This window comes from Gastrolobium bilobum, unplaced genomic scaffold (genome assembly GCF_033153095.1).
Source record: "Gastrolobium bilobum isolate Gb01-03AN ecotype WA unplaced genomic scaffold, APGP_CSIRO_Gbil_v1 utg14646, whole genome shotgun sequence".
In the NCBI taxonomy this organism is placed as follows: domain Eukaryota; kingdom Viridiplantae; phylum Streptophyta; class Magnoliopsida; order Fabales; family Fabaceae; genus Gastrolobium; species Gastrolobium bilobum.
Window position 1 is genome coordinate 39,781 of NW_026896570.1, and position 26,500 is coordinate 66,280.

A 26,500-nucleotide genomic window follows, 5' to 3' on the forward strand; every position below is an offset into this window, starting at 1 on the left:
ATCAATTCAAAATGCTCCAATACTGCTCTAATTCCCACATCTAAGTGTTGCTCCAACCTACTTCATCAATAAAATGCTCCTGGGGATAAACTTGAAATAAAACAGTAATTATTCAGCAAAAAATTGAAGTTAAAAAGCACTCAAACAATTAATGAATCTCAATTTTTTAGGACCATTAGGCACCATCCACGATTTCTTTTAGCAATTTAGGGGGCGTTTGGTAAAGGTAGGTTTTTGTTGTAGATGGCCAGACAACTTTCACTGGTATTCTCTTTTAACCATGTTTGGTATAAGAGTAAAAATAAATATAACCAGGCAAATCCTTTGCCCAACACTTTGGTTTCTTTGCAAGATTTGAAGAAATTTACTCTTCCAAAAAATCACTTGTGATGTGGTATTTTAGGGTTTGCTAGGAAACGGAGAAAAAGAGCACGAAATGGAGACGAAAATGACCTGAGATGTAATATTGTCAATCAGTCTCTTTCCTTTATTTGAGATTCAAAAATTAAAGGGGTTACTTTTGTAATTTTAATCAATTTTACCATATATATTTTACCTTCAACCAAACATAGACTTAGAAAATTTAATTAATTTTTTCAGTAATATTTCGTTCTACCAAATAACTTTTTTTCAATTTTACCAACAAATTTACTTTGTCACCATTTTTCTACCTGATTAAAATAATTTTCTCTTCTACCAAATGGTCTCTGTACAAAGTTAAGACGGACAATCTTCACCAAAAAGAAAAAAGAAAAAGACAGACAATGTTTTAATTTTGGTGCAGATCAATAAAAACGGATGACGTTTTGTAAATTCAAAGGTTAGCATTAAAACAGGGAAGAAAATTATTGAACCAAAATAAAAGCCGACCCAAACTGAAAGGGACAAAAAAAAGGGTGTTATCCGGTTTATCCAGTGCTAAATTTGAGACCAAATTAAGCTCCCCAACTCTATCATCTCAAATCACTCCTTCCGTTCGCGGGTCTTATCGACAAAAAATATTTTAAATTTTTTTCTTCGAACCCAACCCTACCCCACCGTTGTCACTTTCCCCATTTGCTCCATTTCTACACTCTCATGTTATTGGCTCATGCTCCTCTGTCCCTCTCCACGCCCTTGACCCCTTTTACTTTTTCCCACCCACTACACACTGTCCCAGCCTGTGCAAATTCCCTCTCTCTCTTTCTTTCCTTGTTTGTTCTCAATGTTCTCTAAACTCAGCTTCGCTTTCAGTTCCATTGTCTCCTTCCACTACTAGATCTTTACAATCACCCTTATGTAACCGACATTTTGCTACTCGCTTCACCTTCCTCTTCGCTTTCCCCCCCCTCACGTAGATCCAAACTAGAACGCTTGATGTTTAGTTAAAAAAAATGCAGCATTCTCAGTTCCACTGACAAGCCTTTAGTTACTCAACTAGCTATTTTTATTTATATATTTATTTATTTTTGTTAACCTGAAAGTTTCGGAGAAGCTCCATTTAAATGGAGGTGGCTTCGGAGCAGTTAGGTGAAGACGTAACACCAGAAAAGCGCAAAATTCCGGAGAAGAAGAACTCGTCAGAAGATGCTAAAAGAGCTGCTCAAACAACCGCTGCAAACCCTGGCGGTTCCGTTTCTGTTAGAAAGAGAGTGGAATCTCGAAACGTTTCGGGTTCTGGTCTGGCTGCGACGAAGAGATCGAGTTCAATTGTCGGTTCTGCAAGTTCAGTTTCTGCATCCAGACGAAGCAGTACCGGAGGATTGCTCCAGAGGCCGTCAATCTCCGGCGGAGGAAGGAAAACCGGTGCTGACTCTGCTGCCGGCACTAAGAGCAGCGCTTCTTTGGCCACCGAACCTGCGCGGAGGTCTCTCCCGGAGCTCCGGCGTAGTTCGATAACTTCTGGGCGTGCCGGAGCTCCCGGGAGGCCGGCTGTGGCCTCGCCGGTGGGGCCGGGTTTGAGGACGCCGAGTGCTAATAAGGTAGAGGTTGCGAAGAAGCCGTTAAGTAAGCCGGCATTGTCGGCTGCTTCTTCTTCTTCTTCGTTGAGGAAGGTTGGTTCTCCGTCTGTGGATAGTAGCGGCGGCAGTGGCGGTTCTGCTAGGAAGACGGTTTCAAAGATTTCGTCGGCACGGTCGCCGTCTATCTCCAGCGGGCTGAGAGCGGGGTCTTTGTCGTCGTCACAGGATCGGAGTTCTGCTCTGTCTGGAAGGAGGAAAGGGGCGACTCCTGATAGCCGGGATTCAAGGTTTATTGTTCTTCCTCAGGTTGAGATTAAGGCCAATGATGATTTGGTAAGCTTAGTGATTATGGCAACACTTTTAATTTACCATTCGGAATCTCATTAGTGAATTATTGTTGATTCTCATGTGGTAGTGAAGCAGTTGCCGAAAAAGGGGGAATTATATATACATAGATGTATATGCTTTTGTCATTGGAAATATTTGGTGGTTGTTGGATGATTTTTTGGAATCTCAGTAGAGCAAGGGTTCCATTGTGGAGTTAACTTAGAAGCTTGCACTGTCAAACATGTTGAAAATTGACACTAACTCGGTTGCATATTTTATTAACTATTTAACAAATAATATCTGTTGATGTTTGACATATTGATGTGCTGTAGGTATCATAAAATGAACTCTCCCTGTTGCAATGTCTCACATATGTGAAGCTAAACATCTATTATTAGTGAGCTAATGTGATGGAATTTTCAGCCCCTTTTATTATCTAATTGTGATTCTTATTTATTTTTTAGAGATTGGATCTTAGGGGACACAGAGTTCGCAGTCTCAATGCCAGTGGATTAAATTTATCCTCAAACTTAGAGGTAAATGTATCTTCTGTTTAGCTTGTTATTTATTTTATACAACCTGTTCAAAAGTTTTTCTGGCAATTTTTTAATAAAGAGTAAACACCCTTTTTAGTCCCTGACAATATCTACGAAGTCCTTTTCAGTCCTTGGCAATAAAAAAGGACCAAATTGGTCCCTGAAAGTACAAGAAAAGGGCCACTCTACATATTTGGGAGTTGACATAAGGACTAACATGACCCTTTTTCTGTAATTTCAGGGACCGATTTGGTCCTTTTTTATTACCAAGGACTAAAAAGGACTTCGTAGATATTGACAGGGACTAAAAAGGGTGTTTACTCTTTAATAAATTTAATTCATGGCAGGCATACAATCTGTTTGCTACCATTTTGTTTTTCTCTTTATTTATTGTGTAAGTGTGATTTTGGGAAAGAAGATTGTTTGCTATGGTTGAGCTCATTCTGTAGTCTCTATTGAAAAGCAGTTGGGAAGATTGTTCATTTGCAAGAAGAACAATTGTGAATAAAGTGGACATCTTTCTTGGTGCTCCGTTTTGTATTACTCTTATTTTACTGAACGGTTATATTTGTTTAGGGCATACTATTTTCCTAAATGGTTCAAGACACATGGCTGGTTGGCCCCACTTTGAAATACTTTGACAAGTGAATTGATGTTGGTTTAGCTGCTTTTGCTTCTGTCAATTGCTTTAGGTTTTGTTCTTTAAGATTGTAAAATAATTTTTTTTTGTTTTGCCTTAGTTTATTCCAAGGACCGCATGGTGTAAAGGAGAGAATTTCAAGTTGTACTTTAATCTACTCTAGTTAGTTTGTGTTTTGAGTATTTTTATAGCATTTAACATATGATCCTTTTTGACAGTTTGTTTATCTCCGAGACAATCTTTTATCTACACTGGAAGGAGTTGAGATATTGACGAGAGTGAAGGTATTTTATATAATTACATTTGGGTGTTATGTTTGAATAATTTCAGGTACACTTACTAACTAATTGCAAAAATCTGTTTACCTTGTCAGGTTCTTGATTTGAGTTTTAATGATTTTAAGGGGCCAGGATTTGAGCCTCTTCAGAATTGCAAAGTACTGCAGGTATGTTGTCTTTATATATGTGTGTATGGGTGCGCGAATGCTTTTGTCTTATGGTTGTGATAACAATGTTAAAGAGTGTGAATACTTATTTATTAATAACAGTATGAAATCCTTCATTTTTATGCAGCAACTCTATCTTGCTGGAAATCAAATCACATCGTTGGCAAGTCTCCCGCAGCTTCCTAATTTGGAGGCAAGCTTTAAAATCCCAGTCTGCTTTCTGATATTTATTTCAGATATTATTATGGTCTTCAATTTCACTGTTCATTTTTTATTTTTGGTATTTGTTATGTTTCTTTTTTGCAGTTCCTCTCAGTAGCTCAAAATAAGTTGAAATCTCTCACGATGGCAAGTCAACCTCGACTCCAGGTGGTTTTGTTGTTTTGAGTTTTGACCATGTATTTTGTGTGTACAATTGAATGCTTTATTAGAAAAAGTAATTTGATGCAGGTCTTAGCTGCCAGCAAAAACAGAATTTCTACTCTTAAGGGTTTCCCATATTTACCAGTTCTGGAGGTTAGTATGAATTCATTTTTATTTGGTTGGCCTAATGTAAACAAGTGATCAGACATCGTTGTGCTTTTATCTTAGTAGACTCTCTCATGGATATAGTTATTCATTTTGTGTCGTTGTCTTATAAAATTTCCTAGTCATTGTGGGAGATGTCTATTTATCTCTTTAAAGCATATAGAGAAGTGTTATAGATTAGTGATTTTTAGACACTATATTCTTTAATTTATTTTTTTAGTTTGTGTTTTTCTGTTTTGATGAATTGCTGGTTTTATGAGAAAAGCACCAAGGAAATTATATATTTCATTTTTGTTCTTGAATACCCCCCCCACCCACATGAAAGCCCTCTTGGGTTTGGACGGTGGAAAAAACACATGCCCACCTTAGCTTGTGCTGAGATTCACTTTAATTGTTATGTCAGAAGTTTCAGGGATTGAACTTGTTGACCTAGCTCGATTATTGGCAGATGTTAGCCATTATATTAGTCAGCTTGTAGACATGATAGCCTTACATTCAATGTACACAATTTTGTTTTCACTATTGAAGTTTATTTTCAATATAGAATTAGAAATATACCTGTTATGCCAGGGGGAAATAAACTTGTGTATTCAGACTAAGGTTTCTTCTCTTTTTCTGCAGAACTGTTAAGCATTTGATTGAAGAGGTAGTAATAAAATTAAAAAGAAGAAATAATTGAATGTATAATAATGTGAATGCGGTATATAAAAGTTTAGTTTGTTTCTACTGTTCATTTCCATTGAACCAAAACCATTGTGATGATATATTTTAGGATTAACATTATGACTTTGGCTTAATTCATATATTTAGTTTTGCTGTAGGTTTCCTATAAACATTATTCACTTCATATTTATATGTGATAATCACTGAAAGGTCATGGGTTCGAATCCAGGAAACAGTCTCTTTGCAATTATGCAAGGGTAAGGCTGCGTACAAGGATTTCCTCCACCTCACACTCGCTAGTCGGGTTTAACGGGGAGTGGTTTTTAATCACATTATACTTTTGTTTATTTTACTTCTTCCTACGGAAATATACAGTCATAATTTGGTTTAATTACTTCATTGCTTCTTATATTCTTACCCGATTTTTAAATCAGCCCCTCCCGTGGCTTATATCTCTTAACACCTCCTTACTTTTTAGAAGTTTCTATTTGGAGTCTTACAATTACCAAAAGTTTCTAGTTGTGTTTGCATGACCGTTAGGCATCAATTAATTTAGTCATGTGATGCAGGTGATATTGTCCTCCTAAAGGCCAAAACTCAATTATATGACAGTTGGTCATGTTGGTGGTCCATTTAGAAACATTTGGTAATTGTGCAACCCAATTAGAAACTTCTAAATTATAGTTATTAATTTAAAAAGTAGATAAAACTATCAATAATGATTTAGTAATTAAACTTCAAAATTTCAATTAGCACTCAGAGACTCAAATTAGTGTAAAATTTACACATCCATAGGTGCGTACTTAAATGTAGACTGATTGCTGTTACTTTCAATGATTTTTTGTACTGTAGCATTTGCGAGTGGAGGAGAATCCTATACTTAAGATGCCTCATTCGGAAGCAGCCTCAATATTGCTAGTTGGGCCTACTTTAAAAAAATATAACGATAGAGGTATGAGTAGTAAAGTTATCCTTAGTCTTTGGCATCTTTAATTGTTGGCCGAACAGATAGTAAAATGCATCTTAAATCTAACTAAGGGTTTAGGTGTACCCATTGTATGGAAATTCTTCTAGTGATTTCTACCGGCATCTTTGAACTCTTATGTTATGTATTAAGATAGTTTATTGAATATAAAAAGTTCTTCAGATCTTTCACGTGAGGAAATGGCATTAGCAAAGCGTTATCCTGCCCATACGGCTTTGTGCATAAGAGATGGTTGGGAGTTTAGTCGCCCTGAGCACGCTGTAGAGTCAACTTTCCACTTTCTAGTAGAGAAATGGAAGGACCATATTCCTCCTGGGTTTTTCCTTGAAGAAGCCTCCATAGATAAACCTTTGGAAGAAGATGTGTGTTGCTGTCACTTCACAATTACTCGTGATGGTGCAGTGAGTACAGACCCTCCGTTAGTCTTGAAATATCAATGGTTTTGTGGTGATGTAACATTTTCAAATTTTGTTCCAATTCCAGATGCTACCGGTGAGGTAATGAGTTGATTATATGATTATCATGCTTCAAATTTTTTTATTATAGTTGTTCATATTATTTGTGTTCATGAGTATGTTTTCCAGATTTACTGGCCAAAGCATGATGACATTGGAAAAATTCTGAAAGTGGAATGTACTCCCACTCTGGGAGAAACAGACTATCCTTCAATATTTGCCATCTCTTCTCCTGTTTCACCAGGTAGGCTTGTCTTGTGTCCTTATAGATGAACAACTAAATTTTGAGATCTTAGTTAGACCGACAGGAAGAAGTAAACCCTCCTACTTTAGCATCAGAGAGATGTGGAAGTACGTGGTATCTACTAAGTGATGAATTATGGATTCCTTTTTTTATTCATATTCTTCATTTGCCGGTATGCTTTTATTGATATTTGAAAACGAAACTTGCTCATTCTCTTTATGTTATTGCCTGTGTTATTTTCCCAAATCTGCCTTAAAACATCCTTGCTGAGTTATTTTAAATGAATGAGGGAGTTAGAGGCAACCTTTTTTATTGTGTAAGTAGTAGGCATCGAGATGTATGAACATAACATCAAATAAGGGCCTGTTTGGTTTAAGGAAATGTTTTATGTTTTTATTTTCTGTTTTGACTAATAATTACAAAAATGCCACATTGTTTTCAGTTTCCTGCACAAGGAAACTGAGTGAAAGCAAGGCAGCATTTTGTTAGGCCTGTAATTAAGGTGAATGTAAGAAGAAATAAGGATGGACCTAAGGATCTAGATCTAGTTGGGTAGGCCTTGTTAGTAATGGTAATTAGAGTTAATTGATATTATTAAATATATTTGATATAGTTACCTGATATTAATTTATATTGTTAGATATAATAGATAATGTTACCTGATAGTTGATATTTTTAGATCATACTTGTCAGTTGTAGTTAGCGGTCGACCCCGAAAATGGTATAGCAGTGTAGCGGTATTGCCGTTACGGTGAAGTATTAATTCCACATATATTATATTAACAGTCTAATACTACACAAAGATAAATGCTCAAACATAAGAAGTTACACAAAATGAAACACATAATTCCACAATCAATGTCAAATACAAGGAACATAAAGGAAGGATCCAAAATTAAACACAAATGAACAATGAATTCAACAAAATCAAACATATCATTCCACAATCAATGTCAAATAGCGGGTAGCGTCGCGTTGCACACCTGTATACGCTGCCACTGGCTAGTGTCGCTTCGCGTCGCGGTTGTAATTGTAACACCTCTAAATTCTAACAATTTTTACAACAATAAAACATTCCTTATTTAATTATTTATTAAGATCTTATATCTATTGCGGAAGCTAATCTAAATCTAATTTGGGGAAATTTACCGCAGCACCTGTACATGGACAAGTGCAAGGCTCTTTATTACTTTCATAAATATTTCAATAAAATCAGAGATGTCTTATACATAAAATTTAGGATTGGCAAAAAAAATCTCTGAGTAGTTATCCTCACAGCCCACTGCTAGCCCGATTCCTTGCAACTTGATTTACTGAAAATCTGCTCCCCATGAAGGATCATTGCAGTCGAACAAACACAAACAGTCTGCAAAGCTGGTAATCCCAATCAAGATACAAAACTAGGATAATATAACCCAATATCAATCAAGACATTTATTTAAGAATAATCAACATAATCAACTCAATTAATATTCCAAATATGTCATTTATTCATAACTCAAGCAATATTCAAATATGTCATTTAATCATAATCAAGTAATAATTCAAATAAGGAATTTAATCATAACTCAAGCAATAATTCAAATAAGTCATTTAATCATAACTTAAATCAAGTATTAATATCATTATTAATCATGTTTAAGATTATTTAGTCCATTTAGTGGAAGAGAACCATGGTAGACCCGGAGATTCTGCCAGTCTACCCTGTGACCCGGATATCCTGCCAGTCACAAATCAATAATTTGGCCATTATCAAAAACATCTCTTCCTAGTGTCCCGGATATCCTGTCAGACACCTCTTCCCAAAGTTGCTACTAGTATCCCGGATATCCTGCCAGATACCACTTTGAGAAGAACGAATATTCTCTTTTCACATCACATAATTATCAGAGGCATAAAAGCCCAGTTGTGTTCATCACTTTGGGAGGTACCATCCCAAAGCTATCCTCCCACTAATTAATTAATTACACACAATTAATTCAATCTTGTCACGATTCTCATAATTGTCAAATAATTTTCATGATTTCCACATCAATTAATCAAGAGTATAATTTCCAAATTCAATTTTTCAAGAATATCATAATTTCCAAATCCATCATAATTTTCAAATCCATTATCCAAAATCCAATAATTAATCCAATTAATTTCTAGAGGTTAAAATAATTTAATTTAAATACCCTAAGGTTACATATAATATATAAAAACATCCTAAAATTTCCTAAGGATTAAGATTACATTCAACAAATTTAATATAAAATTATCTTACATTCACCTAGAGCATTACGTATACCAAATTTCATTTAAAACTAATTTAATATGCCCTAAGGATCAATATTACATTAGACAAATTTTCTTATAAAAGTTAGGGCCCGTTTGGATGAGCATTTTTTTCTTCAAAAGTTGCTTTTTTTTTTAAAAAAAGCACTTCTCGTTTTTAGTTCGTTTGGATGTCTGCTTTTAAAAAAAGGAGAAGTCACAAAAAAAGTCAAAAACCTACTTTTTTTCAGAAGCTAAAATTTTTAACTTCTAAGCCAAATATTTTTTTCAAAAACAATATTTTTATAAAAATATAAATAGCTTTAACTTTTGTAAAAAGTACTTTTAAAATAAGGAAGTGATAAAAGTTACTTTTTTTTAAAGTTGAAACAAACGACCTCTTAATCTATTATTTCTAAAGCATTAGGATTATACCCAACAAATTTCATATACAACAAATCTACAACCACCTAGAGATTAGGATTACCTGGTCTCCATTTTTTGCTAACTTCTAGAAGAGAATAATTTGGGGCAGAGAACCGGTTGGTAACCAAAATAAAATAAATAAAATAAACTTTTGAAGTAAGAAGAGAGAGAGTAGTAGAGGAGAAATGTTGAAGAGTGAATTGGTTTGGTTAGGCTAAGGCTCTATTTATAGTTGAAGTTTTTGGGGCTCGAATATAGGTTTTATGCAATTATTTCCTTATTCTTTATTGATGTATCTGGCTCAGATATTGGCTTCATACACTATTTTATTCTTAATTTCTTATGGCTCAGAATACAACTAACTTATTTGCTAACTCAAGGCTGACTCATGATTGACTCATCATATCTAATCAAATTACTAATCAAACATTACCAATCAAACATTAATGCATAAATCATCAATCATAATTTATCATCTAATATATATATATTAATATTATTTTATTATTAATAACCTAGAGTATTACAAAGTATCAAAATCAATTTTCAATAGCACTCATATTGCACATAATAATTTTATCAAAGATAAAATTTATATTATAATTTGTTATTAATCACCATCAAATATAAATATTAATATAATATATATATATATATTTTATTACTACGAATTTATAGTTTATTATAATTATTATTAATTTATTATCATTATAAATTACTATTATTTTTCTGGGATATATTACAGTAATGGTCGGCCGTCGCTACTTGTTACTATAGCGGTTTAGCGGCGCTACGGGCCACTACTGACAACCTAATTTTAGATGTAGATATGGTTACTTGTTATTAATTGATATGCTTAGATGTAGTAGATAAAGTTACTTGATTTTTAGGAGATATTAATAGATTCAACAGTTAAGATTTCAAGATTTGGGATGCTATTCATCTAGGTTATCAGTAGGATAAAAGGTAATAGAGGGCGGAGAGGGAGGCACAATGAGATTAAAATTGAGTTACGGGGAGAGACCAAGCTCTTGAAATCCTGGATATCAGTATTCTATTTTCCTCTGTTTTCTCCATAAATCTCTAAAATTTTGTCAACTGGTATTAGAGCTCTCAAATCTAGAAGTTCTTTTATAGTCTCTACACAAAGATGGAGGCAAGAGTAGATTCACTGGTGTGTAGAACTGATGGAGGAAGAATGAGAGAAGAGTGAACATACTTTAGAAAAGAGAAGGGGGTCCAAGAAGCCCACTTCCTAAGGATTGATGAACTGCATGAATAACTATCACAAAGATCCATGGGGTAAAGGCAATGGGCAAACTCATCAGGAGCGAGCTGCTCGATGAAAGTTCAAGAATAGAAAGAAAGGATGAAAGATTGAGGAAGCTCAAAATTCGTGTTTTTAGTGGTGGGTTAACTGTGTGGAATGGTACTTTGAGTTGAAAGGGGTGTTAGAAGAAGAAAGATTGCAAGCAGTAATGGTAGCCATAGAAGGGAAGGTGCTTTCTTGGTTCCAATTGTGGGAGTTAGCGGCAACAAACCCTTCTTGGGTAGATTGTAGAGGAGTTGTGTTCCGTAGGTTCTAGCCATCAATGTCACAAATTCCATATGAAGTCCTTTTGGGTAATAGTTTAAATAAACATTTGTATTGTTTAGTTTGATTTATTTGTCCTCCTTCTTGTCCTACTACTTCTGTTATACCTCTTGCTCCTTCTTTATCTACTTCCTTTCCTACGCCTCTTTCTTCTTCAAATTCCCAATCCTCCCTGATAATAGTCCTCGCAATCCTCCTACCACTTAGACTTCAAATCAGTCATAAGTTCCTTCTCAAGCTTCTTCTCCTATTCTTCATAATATTGTTCTTAGCAGTAACTCCCCAAATGTCTCAGCCTCCTCCCCGTCTTTGAGTCCTCCTCACTCTAACTTTCTATCTCTCTTTTCTACTTTCTCACACTTTCCCACTTTTTCTCTGATGGTATTAGAGCTTTCTTTCTGAGGGCTTGATCCATCTTGTCCATCTATGTATTTTGCTATAACACCTTTTGTGATGGAGAACAAGACATCGTCGCTCTTTGAGCATCAGATCTCAGTGAAGCTTACAGTTTTGAAAATCTCATGATGTGCATCGCTTTCTTGTCAATCCTAGGTTTCCACCACGATTTGTGTTCGAGGAGGATCATGTTAATCAACAAGTCAATTCTGCATATTCAGAATGGGAACGACAAGATCAATCACTTATCTCCTGCTTCAAATGACACTCTCAGAACAAATCGTTCATAAAATCCTTGGAGTAGTTCACTCATACAAAGCATGGGAGAAGATCTCAAACAATTTCATGGTGTGATGCAAGCTAGGGCTCGACAATTGTGTTTAGATCTTCTAAGCATTCACAAAGGAGGACAAACAATTGCATAATACCTCCTCAAAGCTAGATCTCTCGCAGATTCTTTACTAGCAATCAGTGATCCAATCTCTGATAAAAAATTGATCGATCTGGTGCTTGATGGTTTGCCAGATGAATTCGATCCATTCGTAACTATTGTTCATTGGCAAAAGAACATTGTTTCTCTTGAAGATCTTGAACTAGAATTGCTAGCACAAAAAATGAGGTTAGAAGAACATTGTAATGTCCCAATCACTTATGCTATGTCGGTGAATGTTACACATTCATCTTCTTCCCAAAAACAGAGTGCAACCTCCTCTTCTTCTTCTTTGGTCTTTTGCGTCTCTGATAGCCTTTGTTTTTGGGTACCTCTAAACAGAGCAATCAATGTCTTGCACAAGCTGAGAAACTAGGCTCTTTGTTAGCCTATGCTTTTATTGCTCAAGCATAGAGCGCTCAAGGTAATACAAAAACCACACCTGTGGTGGTTTACGAGGACGTGGAAGTTTGGACGTGGTCCTCGAGGCAGAGGGCGTGGAAATGCAAGATCTTCTTCCTCTCTACAATGCCAACTCTGCCGCAATGGCATGAAGTACATGTTTAATAAAAACTTATCCTTCCATCTTCCCCTGTGCAGGAATCAATGCGAACATAACCACCTCTCAAGTCTTCTAGTCAAAGACTAGAAAAGAAGATTTGTATATTATTGAATTGTACAATATTTGTACAAGAGTTTTTTATTTAAAGAGACTAAAAAACCTAATGGGATAAGCCCAAATACACTTATAGAGTTTTCTAACTATTGCAAAATAATAATAAAATAATTCTAATATTTACAATACTCCCCTCAAGCTGAGGAATGGATATTTATCATTCCCAGCTTGATTGTAAGTTCTTGAAATCTATTGGTTAAGACATCAGCCAATTGACGACCAGAAGGAATATATGGAGTAGTGATCAGTCCACTGTCTAATTTCTCTTTAATGAAGTGGCGATCAATCTCAATATGTTTGGTTCGATCGGTTCGATCGTGTTGAACTGGATTGTGGGCTATACAGATAGCTGACTTGTTATCACAAAGTAACTTCATAGATCCTTCATATCTCACCTTGAGATCATCTAGAATGATTTTCAGCCATAATAACTCACAGATACCTTGAGCCATAGCTCGAAATTCTGCTTCTGCACTTGATCTAGCAATCACATTTTGCTTTTTACTTCTCCATGTTATAAGATTTCCACAGAGAAACATACAATAGTCCGAAGTAGACCGTCGGTCAGTGACAGATCCAACATAATCAGCGTCTGTATAAACTTCTAAGGATAAGTTTCCTCCTCTTTGGAGCAATAGTCCTCTACCTGGTGTGCCTTTCAGATATTAGAGAATCCTGTCCACAGCTCGAAAGTGTTTCTCCCTCGGATCATGCATAAATTGACTAACAACACTAACTGCATAAGCTAGATCAGGTCTAGTATGAGCTAGATATATCAATCTGCCCACTATTTGTTGATATTGTCCTTTGTTAACTGGAGAGCTCTCATTTCCACTTCCTCTAAGGATTAGTTTGATATTTTCCTCTTATTTCTACATAAAACTCCTAAATTCTGGTCCAATTCTATCACATTTTGTAATTATTAGTGTAAACAGAAAACAGAAAACAGAAACAAAACATTTCGTTAAACCAAACGCCCTAAACTTTCTTGTTTCCTTGTGTCAAAATTTGGTACTTTATGATTTTCCTTTCTTAGATAGGTGTGTTGTAAAGAACCAATTCAACCAAAAAGCTTAAGTTGTTGGGGAGGTTACATTTAATGATTTTATATTTCTCTAACATGCCTCCTCACACAAGAGCTCATTGAGCTTACAAGGTGGATGATGTATCAGACCCAACCTATCTGTGCTAAGAAGCTCCACAATAATTAATTATTTTTATTAATAGAAAATAGGGGGCGGTAAGAATCGAATTTGTGACTACTTGGTCACTTAGGCTCTGATACCATGTAAATAATCATTTCAATCCAAAAGTTTAAGCTGATGGGTGGTGTTATATTAATGGTTTTATATATCTCTAACATGCTTGGAAAGAAGGATTATATTATTAAATTGTATATTCAACTGTACATAGTATTCTATATTTAAAGATACTGAATGACATATTGAGTTAAGCACAAAAAAGATTCTAGAGTAACATAGAATAAATGAATAAATAAAATAATAGTAGAATTATTATTTACAACACTCCCCCTCAAGCTGAGGAATATGTATTTATCATTCCCAGCTTACTAGTAAGTTCTTGAAATTTATCTAGGGGAAGTCCTTTTGTCAAAATATCAGCTAATTGACGCCCTGAGGGAATGTATGGAGTGAAAATTAACCCGCTATCAAGTTTCTCTTTAATGAAATGGCGGTCGACCTCAATATGCTTAGTCCGATTATGTTGAACTGGAATATGAGCTATACAAATAACAGACTTATTATCATATAGCAACTTCATATGACCTTAACATCTTATTTTGAGATCATCAAGTATAATAACTCACAAATGCCTTGAGCCATGGCACGAAATTCAGCCTCTGCCCTTGACCTGACAACCATATCTTGTTTCTTACTCCTCCACGTCACTGAGTTTCCACAAAGAAATATACAATAACCAGTGGTAGATCAGCGGTCAGTCACAACATTATAATCGGATCAGTATAAACTTCTAAAGAAAGATTGCCATCACGCCGAAATAACAGTCATTTACCAGGAGTGGCTTTAAGATATTGAAGAATTCTCTCCATTGCCTGCATGTGTTTTTCTTTTGGATTATGCATGAATTGACTGACAATACTAACAACATAAGCTAGGTCTGGTCTAGTATAAGCCAAATATATCAAGCGTCCAATTATCCGTTGATATTGTCCTTTATCAATTGGAGAACTCTCCTCTTCATGACCCATCTTGTGATTCTGCTCAATAGGAGTAATAGAGTGTTTACACCCAAGTTTTCCTGCTTCTTGAAGAAGATCAAGACATTTCCCCTGACTGATAAAAATTCCTTCCTTTGAACGAGCTATCTCTATCCCTAGGAAATATCTCAATCACCCGAAGTCTTCAATTTCAAATTCAAAGTCTAGTTGTGCTTGGAGAACATGTCTCTCCATGATATCATCACTTGTTATAATGATATCATCAAAATACACAAGGAGTACAATGAGCTTCCCATCTTGGGAGTGCTTAAAGAAAAGTGTGTGGTCTCTTTGACTTTGTTTGTACCTATGATGCACCGTCACTTCAAAAACCCTGACGTGTTGTGTCCAACACTTCCTGACACTTCCCGACCCTCCTACACACGTTACAGAGACTCAAAAAATGATTCAAAGGTTGCGTTGCGTTTTTTGTTCCAACTATTTGATTCGTTGGATACGATTATCATTTTATTCAGTTTAATATAAATATTTGAGATATCTTATGTTTATTTAAAAAATTGTTGGGTATTATAAATTTAACTTCATTTTTTTGTTAATTATTGAATATTAAATGTAATATACACTATATAAATAAAAAATATTATTTAATATCAAAATGTGTCCTAACCTGTCGAAATCTAACATTTTTTAAAATTAATGTGTCAGAGTATCGTGTTGTGTCTTATTCCGTGTCCAGCGTCGGTGCAACATAGGTTTGTACCCCTAAGGTCATCATTACGTTAGTAAATTTGCCAAACCAAGCACGGGGAGACCACTTCAGTTCATACAATGCATTTTTTAACCTAAAAACTTTATTTTCTCCATCCATAGAGTCAAAACTAGGCGGGATTTCCATGTAAATCTCTTCTTCTAACTCACCATTAAGGATAACATTATTCATATCAAATTTATTTATATCCCAATTGGAATGGGCAACAAGGGACAACAAGGCTCTCACAGTATTCATCTTTGCAACGGCGTCAAAAGTTTCTTCATAATCAATACCATAGGTTTGAGTGTAATCCTTGACGACTAATTGAGCCTTATATCTCTCATGAGTATCATCAGAATTATACTTTAGGACATAGTTAAATGTAAAAGAATACGTTATGTATTGATCTGTGTCAGGGAGTTACAATATATAGAGACCCTAATGGGCTTAAGTGTAAGGCCCAAACCTAATCCAAACCTAATCCTAATACAGTCAGACTATTTACGGATAAGACAGAATCCAATCATATCTAATCAAATCTAATCATATCATATCTAATATTCTAACACTCCCCCTCAAGCTGGTGCGTATATATTATGAGCACCAAGCTTGTTACAAATGTATTCAACCCGAGGACCTCTAAGAGCTTTAGTGAAAACATCTGGTAGTTGATTAGACGAGTTTGACAAAAGCTGTCTTGATTTCTCCTGACTGAATCTTTTCCCGAATGAAGTGACAATCAATCTCTATATGTTTGGTCCTCTCATGAAAAACAGGATTAGAGGATATATGTAGCGCAGCTTGATTATCACAGATGAGTGTCATGGGTTGTTTCTGTTCACAAAGATGAAGCTCCTGAATCAACTGCTTTAGTCAAACGCCTGAACAGCAGAACTGAAGCGACTGAACCATGCTCGAGGAGACTGCTTGAGACCATATAAGGATTTCCGAAGACGACACACCTTTCCAGACTCCCCCTGAGCAACATAACCAGGTGGTTGCTCCATGTAAACTTCTTCTTGTAAATCACCATGAAGAAAGACATTTTTGATGTCAAGTTGAAGGAGTGGCCAGTGACGAACAACAGCAAGAGCAAGAAATAGGCGGACGGACGCCATCTTAGCGACTGGAGAGAATGTATCGCTATAATCAAGGCCAAAGATTTGAGTAAAACCCTTGGCAACTAGGCGTGCCTTGAGACGATCAACATGGCCATCAGGTCTAACTTTTACAGTAAACACCCAGCGACAACCAACTATAGACTTCTCTGGAGGAGCAGAAACAAGGTCCCAAGTGCCATTGGTATGAAGTGCGGTCATCTCATCAAGCATAGCTTGGCGCCATCCTGGATGGGAAAGTGCTTCACCTGTGGTCTTAGGAATAGAAACAGAAGAAAGACTAGAAACAAAGGTGAAATGAGGAGGAGAAAGGCGATCATAGCTCAAGAAGGTATAAAGAGGATAAGGGTTACGAGTAGTACGTGTACCTTTTCTTTGAGCAATGGGAAGAGCCTCTGGTGAAGGATCCGGAGGGGAAGAATCAACTGCAGCGGGCAATGAGTCAGCAGGGGTCGAGTCGACTGGAGGTACTGTCTTACGACGCTGATAAGTGAGAAGTGGACGGTCCTCAGGTACTGGAGCAATAGGTGATTGCTTATCTGGAGTAGAAGCACCTGCATCTGGCAAAGACAAGTCAAGAAAAGGAATAGGAAGAACATGATCAACCTATGACAATGGAGATGAGATAGAATTAAAGGGTTGTTGATCAAAAAAGGTGACATCCGCGGAAACTAAGTAACGCTTGAGGTCAGGAGAGTAACAACGATAACCCTTTTGAAGACGAGAATAACCAAGAAAAATGCATTTAAAGGCTTTGGATGTTAACTTATCCTTACCAGGAGTGAGATCATGAACAAAACAGGTATAACCAAAAACATGTGGGGATAGAGAAAGAGAGGAACATCTGGAAACAATAAGTTATGAGGAATATCATTATTAAGCACAGATGAAGGCATGCGGTTGATGAGAAAGCAAGAAGCAAGGACTGCATCAGCCCAGAAGTGAAGAGGAACATGCATGTGAATAAGAAGAGTCCTGGCAATCTCAATGAGATGTTTATTCTTACGTTCAGCTACTCCATTTTGTTGTGGAGTGTGATGACAAGTGGTTTGGTGTAAAGTACCCTGTGTGGCTAAGAAATGAGAAAAGTCAACAGAAACATACTCCTTAGCATTATCACTACGTAAAATACGAATAGAAGCACCAAATTGAGTATGAATTTCAGCAGAAAACTTTTGATAAATAGAAAACAACTCAGAACGGTTTTTCATTAAATAATTCCAAGTACAACGGGAGAAATCATCAATAAAGGTGACAAAATACCGAAAACCTAAAATAGACACACTACGACTAGGACCCCAAACATCTGAATGAATAATTGAAAAAGGAGCATCAGCTCGTTTATTGACTCGATTAGCAAAGGAGGAGCGTATGTGCTTTCCTTGCTGACATGACTGACAATCTAAAGTTTGAAGACCGGATAAAAGAGGAACCATCTTCTGCAATTTCGCAAGACTAGGATGCCCGAGACGACTGTGGATGAGCTGTGGAGATTCTGTGAGAGAACAAGCAACTGAAGGACTCGGCACATCAAGGTAGAACAGACCCCGTGACTCACGGCCCACTCCAATCATCTTCCCCGTACCCGGGTCCTGCACAGAAACAGAATGGTTTGAGAATGTGACAATACAATTAAGAGAATTGATCAATTTACTAACCGATATTAAATTATAAGGGATGTGAGGAATGTAATAGACAGATGTCAAGGTCAATGAGGAGGTTGGACAGATTTGTCCAATCCCATGAACGGGGGCCTTAGTTCCATCAGCAAGAGTAAAAGAGGGTAAATTATTAGAATATGTAAGGGAAGAAAAGAGTTCCTTATTACCACAGAGGTGATCAGTAGCACCTGAGTCAAATATCATAGGACCAAGTGATGCAGAATGAGAAACACAAGCAACAGGATTACCAGTTTCTGAAGCAGATGCCTGAGATTGAGGAGAGGACTTCCTGAGAAGGGCCTGGAATGCTGCATATTCTTCAAAGGAGAGAGAGACTGAACCATTAGAAGCAGTATCCGATTGAGCTACATTAGCAGCAAAAGAAGGTCGCATGTGAGGATACTTTGTGTAGCAGCGTTCCTCATAATGACCAAGTTGCTGACAGTAATGACAACGAGGTCGCTGACCACGTCCAACTGGACCTCCTGGGCCACGACCTCCTGGGCTACGTCCTCCTGGGCCTCCTGGGCCCCGACCTCCTGGGCCTCTACCACGACCACGTCCACCTCCAATATGCCCGCGAAAATCAGTACGGGAAACTAGAGCAGTAGAATCAACAGCAGAAGACGATGCAGGAGCAGATTTCTTATTCAAATTCAGAAGACGCTGATACGTCATGGATAGATCAGGCTCCCCACTAGTCAAGATCGTATCACGAACATTATCATATTCTTCGGGAAGGCCAGAAAGTGTGGCAACCATAAAGAGACGTTCCACCTGTTTCCGATATGCAGTAGCATCAGTAGGGTAAGGCAGCATATCCAAATATGCCTGCATTAAAGAGCGACTCTTGCCAATATATGTCTCCATCTGAATGTCGGATGATTTGCTCAATTCCATAAACTGAGAGATGATGAAATAGAGCTGCTGAACATCATTAGTGTAGAGGTTTTTTGCTTCCTCCCACACTTCAGTGCAAGTTTGAAATGAATAAAAGATATCCAAGACAATCGGATCAATGGATTGCCAGAGGATACTCAGAAGCTGGTTGTCAATCTTTTCCCAATCAGACTTGTCCTCCTTAGGGACATCAGTAGACTTAGTTGTGAGATGGTTCCCATATCCTTGTCCAAAGAACCAAACTCGAACAGAGGTGGCCCAGTTCTTGTAATTAACAGATCCCTTCAATTTTGAAGAGGTAATGGACCCAATATTGGTAGAGATGATATTGGGAGAATTTCTCAGAGGAGGAGATGGAGACTTGACCTCCGAATGAATTGGAGGGTTTGCTGCCATAGTATCAAATCACAAAGATACAAACCGAATAAAAAGAAACGAATCTGATCACCAATCAAGAAGAGGTGCGCACAAAAAGTCAGACCCACAAAGAACCAACCACTGATCCAGAAAGAGGAGGAGAAGACGAGCTTCTCTGTCCAAGACCGGCCGGAAAAAGCCGCCAGAATAGTGCTCACGCGCCGGCAGAAGGTGGCGCGTGAAGCCCACGCGCAGAGAAGACTGGAGGCGCGTGAGAGCACGTGACAACTCCGATGGTGGCCGGACTTCCACAGAGCAGGTCGCCGGGAGGAGAGGGTTCTGTTCGCGTTCGTTCCAGACTGAAAACTCGCCCGAAAAGTACTCCGGCAGCCTGAACAGTGGCTGACGGTGGCTGATGGTGCTCCGGTGACTGTTTGGGGATGTGGACACGTGCAGAAGATGCCTGGAGAGGACTTACAACCCTTGATGTCTTACCGGAAGGACGCACAGCAAAGAATAGATGACTCCTAAGCAGTGGGCTTAGGTTTTAAAGTGAAGAACAAGATTTCTAAGCGGAAGCGAGGGTTCCCAGAACGAAATAGCTCTGATACCAAGTTAAATGTAAAAGAATACGTGATGTATTGATTTGTGTCAGGGAGTTACAATATATAGAGACCCTATGGCTTAAGTGCAAGGCCCAAACCTAATCCAAACCTAATCCTAATACAGTCAGAATACAGTCAGACTATTTACGGATAAGACAGAATCCAATCATATCTAATCAAATCCAATCATATCATATCTAATATTCTAACAGACATAAACCCATTTGCACCTTAATGTTTTTTTCCCGTTAGGTTTATTAACACCCTCCTATGTTTTATTTTTCTCTAAGGAATTTATCTCTTCTTGCATGGCTTGAATCCAATTCTTATTTTTTAATGCTTGATCAACTGATTTTTGGATTGAGATAGAATATAGTGCTGAAACAAAGCTTTTGTGTTGCACAAAAAGGTTAGTAGAAAAGACAAAATGAGAGATAAGGTGTTGGGTACAAGATCTTTTTCCTTTTCTTAGGGCAATGGATAAGCTATTAGAAGCAATAGGTAAGTCATTAGAGGCAATAATATTAGGTTCGGAAACATGAGATTTTTTTGGTCAAGCAGTATGGGTTGTTTCCTCCTGTGATATACCAAATCAGGTGTCAAAATCTTCCATATCTCGTGTATTTGAAGGATCTGACACAAGAGGGACAAGAGAGAGAGATGTAGGAGTAGACAGGGAAGATATAGACTCACAAAAGGAAGGGGATGAATCTGCTGAAGAACTACTCTCCCCCTAAAGATGAGGACTTTGGAAAAAAGACTCAGATTCATGAAAGGTGACATCCATAGAGATAAAAAAATTTCTGACTGGGAGGATGATGACATTTGTAGCCTCTCTGATCAGGGGCATAACCAAGGAAGACAAACTTAAGAGCCTTAGGATCCAACTTACTGCCATGTTGTTTATGAACATGGATAAAGACAACACACCCAAACACTCATGGCTGAAGACTCTGTATAGTGGGAACAGAGGGACAAAATGAAGTCATTGAGTGAATATGATTTACATTGTTAAGGACTCTAGAGGGTAAGTAGTTGATTAAAAAAGCTACAGTGAGAATGGCATCTCCCCAGTAGCAATTGGGTACATGCGTATGAAAAAGTAAGGCATAAGCAACTTCAAGAAGATGACGATTCTTCCTCTCAGCAACCCCATTTTGCTGAGGGATTTTCACACAAGTAGGTTCATGAATCATGCCCTGATCTTGGATGAATTGAGAAAGACGCTGATTGACATATTCTGTACTATTGCGGACCTTAGTCTTTTAATTCTTTTACAAAATTGGGTCTCAATCTTTTTATAAAATTGAAAGAATAACTGTGGTACCTCAGACTTCTCATGCATTAAGTAAATTCATGGTACTCGAATACAATCATCAATAAAAGAAACAAAAATATTAGGGACTTTAGAAGTACCCCAAACATTATAATGAATAAGATAAAAATGTTTAACACCTTTAATGGTACTAGAAGGAAATGATACACGACGGTGTTTAACAAACTCACAAACATCACAAAGAAAAAATCAACAAATTTAGACAAAAATAATGATGGAAATAAAGACTTAAGCAAACAAAATGGAGGAATCCCAAAACATTTATGATGAAGCCTAATCAAATAGTCAGCAACTAACTGGGAACGAGTCAACAAAGTGTGATACTTAACAAACTCTGCAGAAGATTCTGGGATAAGATAGTACAGCTCACCTTGCTCTTTAGCACCCCGAATCGTCTTCCCAGTGGCAAGATCCTGAAAAACACATTGAGTATGAAAGAAGGTTACAATGCAATTCAAATCTTTGGTAATTTTATGGATAAAATGAAGATCAGTAGAGAGTTTGGAAACATGAACAACATTTTGGAGATGCAAGGAAGGCTTTAAGTATATGTTACCAGAATCTGCAACTAATGTATGTGAGCCATCAAATACGGGTATTGTATGGGTGCCAACAATAGGGTTATAAGAAAGAAAAGAGTCAGCATAACAAGCCTAGTGATCAGTAGCACCTGCATCGATAATCCCAGAATGTTTAAAACTAGTACAAGAAGCAAGAAAAGAATGAGTAGTGGAGATCATACCAGTCATAACTAAAGCACTACTACCAGATGACTTACTTAGAGAATCAAGCATAGTCCGAATCTGGTCCAACTTATTTCGGCGAATAGAATTAAATTCCAAAGATGCAGGTTGGACCTCGTTAGGTGTAGTAGCCACATCAGAGGAAACCAAATGAGCTTGACCACGCATACACCCCATCATTTCGAAGACATTTTGCTTCCCATTGAGGCGAAAGTATAGATTCTTGATATGACCTCCCTTTTTACAATAGGAACACCTGCGATCATCTTTCTTGGATTTAGAAGATGCACCATCAACAGATTTGGTAAAGGAATCGCCTTGCGAAGAGCCATCTTTTTTTGTTGAGATCATAGCAGATCCATCAATGGGTTTAGAAACAACATCCACCTCAAAGGATGATAGCATGACAGACCTATCTGATGTGTTAGGGTGCATTATAACTCCCTAACGAGTCTCCTTACTCCGAACAATATTAAAAACAGCAGAGAGGGATGGTAATGTGTCTTTGCCAATTATCTGAACCCGAATATGATCATATTCGAAATTCAACACGGCAAGAAAATAAAAATTACGCTTTTTTTCTACCTCATTGGCTAAGGAAGTAGCATCCGCATTACATTGCATCTACAAACTCTGAAATTGGTTGAACTCAGTCCATAACTCCTTCTTAACACCATCCATAATATGCTGTCATAGATAAGGAACCCTGTTTAGTAGAAAAATTTTTATTGCGCAATTCATAGCGTGCAGCCATATGTTGTGTCAAAGAATAGGTTGAGCGGTTAGTTTCCCAAATCTCGCTAGTAGAAGACAAAAACATACAGAGACGACCCACTTCAGGAGTCACTGAGTTCCTTAACCAAGTCATGATAAGGGAATCCTCATTATCCCAGCAAACTTAGGATCAGTGGTGGCAAGAGCAGGGCCATCAAGATGAGCAATCTTATTGTGGCTCTTGATGGTAGTGCGAATAAGCTGAGACCATGACAAGTAATTTGACCCATCAAGCCGATAACTCTAATGAAGAGTAGGAAGATCATATTTGTGACCAAGTAGGGTATGAACAGACTGAGTTAAAGGCTGGGTAACAATCGAACTACCATCGGAATCTGCTATAATGCTGATGTAAAAGCAACCTCAAAGGAACAAATTAGTCTAAAAAAGAATATGAACAAGTGATGAAAAATTACCTCAAAGGTATCTGGAGAGTTCAAATAGAAGCAGAATTGTCAAGTTTGCCAAAAAGAACAAAAAAAAGGCCAACAAAACTGCGACTTGAGGCAAAAAAATGCACAACCAAACGATGTTTGATTGGAAAACCAAGCACAGATCCAGAAAGTGCAAGAAGGGACAAGCAGAACAACAGTGGTCTGAGGCAAAAACTCGCCGTCACGCGTTGGTGAGGTTGTCGGCGCGTGGGCGTCACATTCAGAGGTGAAGGTGGCACTTGAGAGCGTGTGGAGGGTCGGTCAGAGCTGGGCCTTTCACGGCGGGTTCGTCCGGCGGTCGCGATCCTGTCTATGGCTGTTTGGAGTTCAAAAGTCATCAGAACAGTACTGTATCGATGAGAATAGGTGTGGGTTTTTGGAGCTTCTTTGCTCGTCTTCTTTCTAGGAAACTTCCGTAGAATGATAGATATGAGAAAAATGAGTCAAGCAGTGGTCCTCTCGGTGCAAATAGGTCCCTGGAAATTTTCCGGTGGCGGCGAGAGGCAAAAAATTAGGGTTCTGCTGTAAAGGCGGCAATCATGGATGCAAAGCCTTTAGAGTTGAGAGCTCTAATACCAATTTGAAAAGAAAGATTATATTATTGAATTGTATATTTAATTGTATAAAGGGTTCTCTATTTAAAGAGATTGAATGACCTATTGGGCTAAGCCCAAAGAAGATTCTAGAGTAACCTAGAATAAATTAATAAATAAAATAATAGTAAAATTATTATTTACAACATGTGTATGTATTTATACGCTGGTAGTATCTAACTTCAAGTGATAATCTTTATCTAGGAAAGAGGTGTTAATCATCCAAATTTATTTTGGTAGAGGAGTTTAAATGTGATTCACTGTCTTCATAAAAAGAAAAATAAGGTGCCCGGTCTTTTTAATAGCGATAATTTTCCACTTTTTGTAAAATATTTTAGCAACCTTTTTAAATTGGTTGGACTACGTTCACTGATAGTGTGAAACTCTTTATACTGTTAGTGGATCATAATAAATCCAAAAAAGAAAAAATATAAGCTGTCTAATTTTAAACTCTTTTATATTGTTCAATATTCATCTCTGAATTAATTATTTTTGGGTTACCTTTAAAATTTCTGACTGGCCAAAGAAAAAGGAACTCTCTGATTTGTGTTAAATGTTATGTTCTTTTAATAATTTCTTAATGCGTTTATATTTCATGCATTCCTCATGATTTTCCTATTTACACTTCTACTTTTCACAAGGGAGTGGAATTCCGAAGGTTGTAAATCTTGAAGTGCATGGGGAACTGGTAGAGGGAAGTATCATCAGGGGTTGTGCTAAGGTTGCATGGTGCGGTGGGACTCCAGGAAAAGGTGTTGCTAGGTGAGATGACATTCCTTAAATTTGTATATCTGTCTGTTTGCATCGTGTGTATACTACAAAATATATTTTGTTCAAAATATTGTGTAATATAACTACACCATTTGTTTTGTCTCCTTTATTACTTTAGCTGGCTGCGGAGAAAGTGGAACAGTAGTCCTGTGGTCATTGTGGGGGCTGAGGATGAGGAGTATCGTCTAACCATTGATGATGTTGATTCAAGTTTAGTTTTTATGTACACACCAGTCACAGAAGAAGGTGCCAAAGGAGAACCTCAATATAAATATACAGACTTTGTAAGAGCTGGTAAGCAGTGACTTTTGTCCATTTTTATCTTCTTTACTTTTCTTCTATCTCCTTTTGGAATTTGCTTGATAGCCTTTGCCAGAATACTAGTCTAAATTCATCATCGTATTTAGCATTTGTTAGAATATATGGTCGACAATATCTATGATGATTGCTCATGGTTGGTGAGTTATTTGGCTTTAAGTTCGCCATTGTTTAGTTCATTAGTTCCTTGATTGAATTGATTATAGTTGCATTATGGATGGATACAGCCTAGAGACACACAAGTTATCCCATGTTAGAGATATATGCCACGTGTGGAAATATGGCAATGATTAAAAATTTGAGAAGTGTGATCATGGAGTCACCAGTATTCTTGAACTACTTCTTATGCTACAGTCTAACTGTTCTTTGATTGTCATTTTTTGTCATATGGCAGCTCCTCCGTCAGTCAGTAATGTTAGAATAGTTGGAGATGCTGTCGAAGGAGGTACCATAAAAGGAGTTGGTGATTATTTTGGTGGACGGGAGGGTCCCAGCAGGTTTGAATGGTTAAGGGAGAACAGGGATGATGGGTCAGTATTCTCTTCATAATGCTTAACTGAAGGGCATGGGAGTATTATGTTAAAAAATAAAGTCTCTATTCTAGTCTGGTGATTTGTGCTTTTGCAAATTGGAAAGTGAATTGTTGCATTCATTACAATGTTGGGGATAGTTCCTGCCTTTATTTTCTTTATTTTCTTTTATACCCTTATTTTGCTTTACTAAGCTCTTTGCTCTTGGTTCATTGTGGCAAATCTATGCAGACTCTTTCTGTTAGTATCAGCTGGTACATCTGAGTATTCCTTGACCAAAGAGGATGTTGGTTGTTCTTTGGTTTTTGTTTACATACCTATTAATTTTGAAGGTTTGGTAACTGGGCTTAATATGATCAGTGTATCCTTTGCTTTTACCTTTCACATCCTTCTGTAAAATATTCGTTGGTATATCTTTCAGGTCAGGAAGGAAAATCTTTGTCAGTAATGTCTCCTGTTGTTAAACAAGGTATCTTAATATTTATTAGCAATGTCTCTTCTACTTACGATCTTCTGTTTTCTCTGTCACTGCCATTATATTATACTCTTAGTAGTGGCAGGTGGCATTTGGTTGTAAGTGGCATGGCGGGCTATATATTGATTATTGGAATCCTATATGGTATAAAATTCTTTGTCATGATGTATCAATTTCTCTTTCTTAGAGGAATAAATCCATTGCTAGGCCTCCATATTACGACCTAAGCTTTAAGGAGAATTGGTCTTTGACATTATGTCAAAGTCTCTATGGATAGTGGTCAAGAGTTCGGTCCTTGCTCTCCCAATCTTAAATATCAGCACAAGGAGGGGGCTTGTGAATTGTCCACGTATCAAGCCCATATGACTTTTACTTGAGAGGGTGTTTTGGAGA

At 37.2% G+C, this 26,500-nt stretch overlaps 1 protein-coding gene across 1 annotated transcript in view; it reads left to right on the plus strand.

The window, feature by feature from the left end:
• The first annotated feature begins 1,484 nt into the window (after window positions 1–1,484).
• Window positions 1,485–26,500, plus strand: part of LOC133300640 (187-kDa microtubule-associated protein AIR9) — a 61,719-nt gene continuing 36,703 nt past the window's right edge. The window contains exons 1-15 of the mRNA XM_061500217.1: window positions 1,485–2,273; window positions 2,732–2,803; window positions 3,662–3,727; window positions 3,817–3,888; window positions 4,016–4,081; window positions 4,195–4,257; window positions 4,339–4,404; window positions 5,932–6,031; window positions 6,227–6,561; window positions 6,649–6,763; window positions 24,655–24,775; window positions 24,903–25,078; window positions 25,497–25,632; window positions 25,864–25,964; window positions 26,054–26,101. Of these exons, the coding sequence (XP_061356201.1) occupies window positions 1,485–2,273; window positions 2,732–2,803; window positions 3,662–3,727; window positions 3,817–3,888; window positions 4,016–4,081; window positions 4,195–4,257; window positions 4,339–4,404; window positions 5,932–6,031; window positions 6,227–6,561; window positions 6,649–6,763; window positions 24,655–24,775; window positions 24,903–25,078; window positions 25,497–25,632; window positions 25,864–25,964; window positions 26,054–26,101 (2,326 nt within the window). The remainder of the gene's footprint in view (window positions 2,274–2,731; window positions 2,804–3,661; window positions 3,728–3,816; window positions 3,889–4,015; window positions 4,082–4,194; window positions 4,258–4,338; window positions 4,405–5,931; window positions 6,032–6,226; window positions 6,562–6,648; window positions 6,764–24,654; window positions 24,776–24,902; window positions 25,079–25,496; window positions 25,633–25,863; window positions 25,965–26,053; window positions 26,102–26,500) is intronic.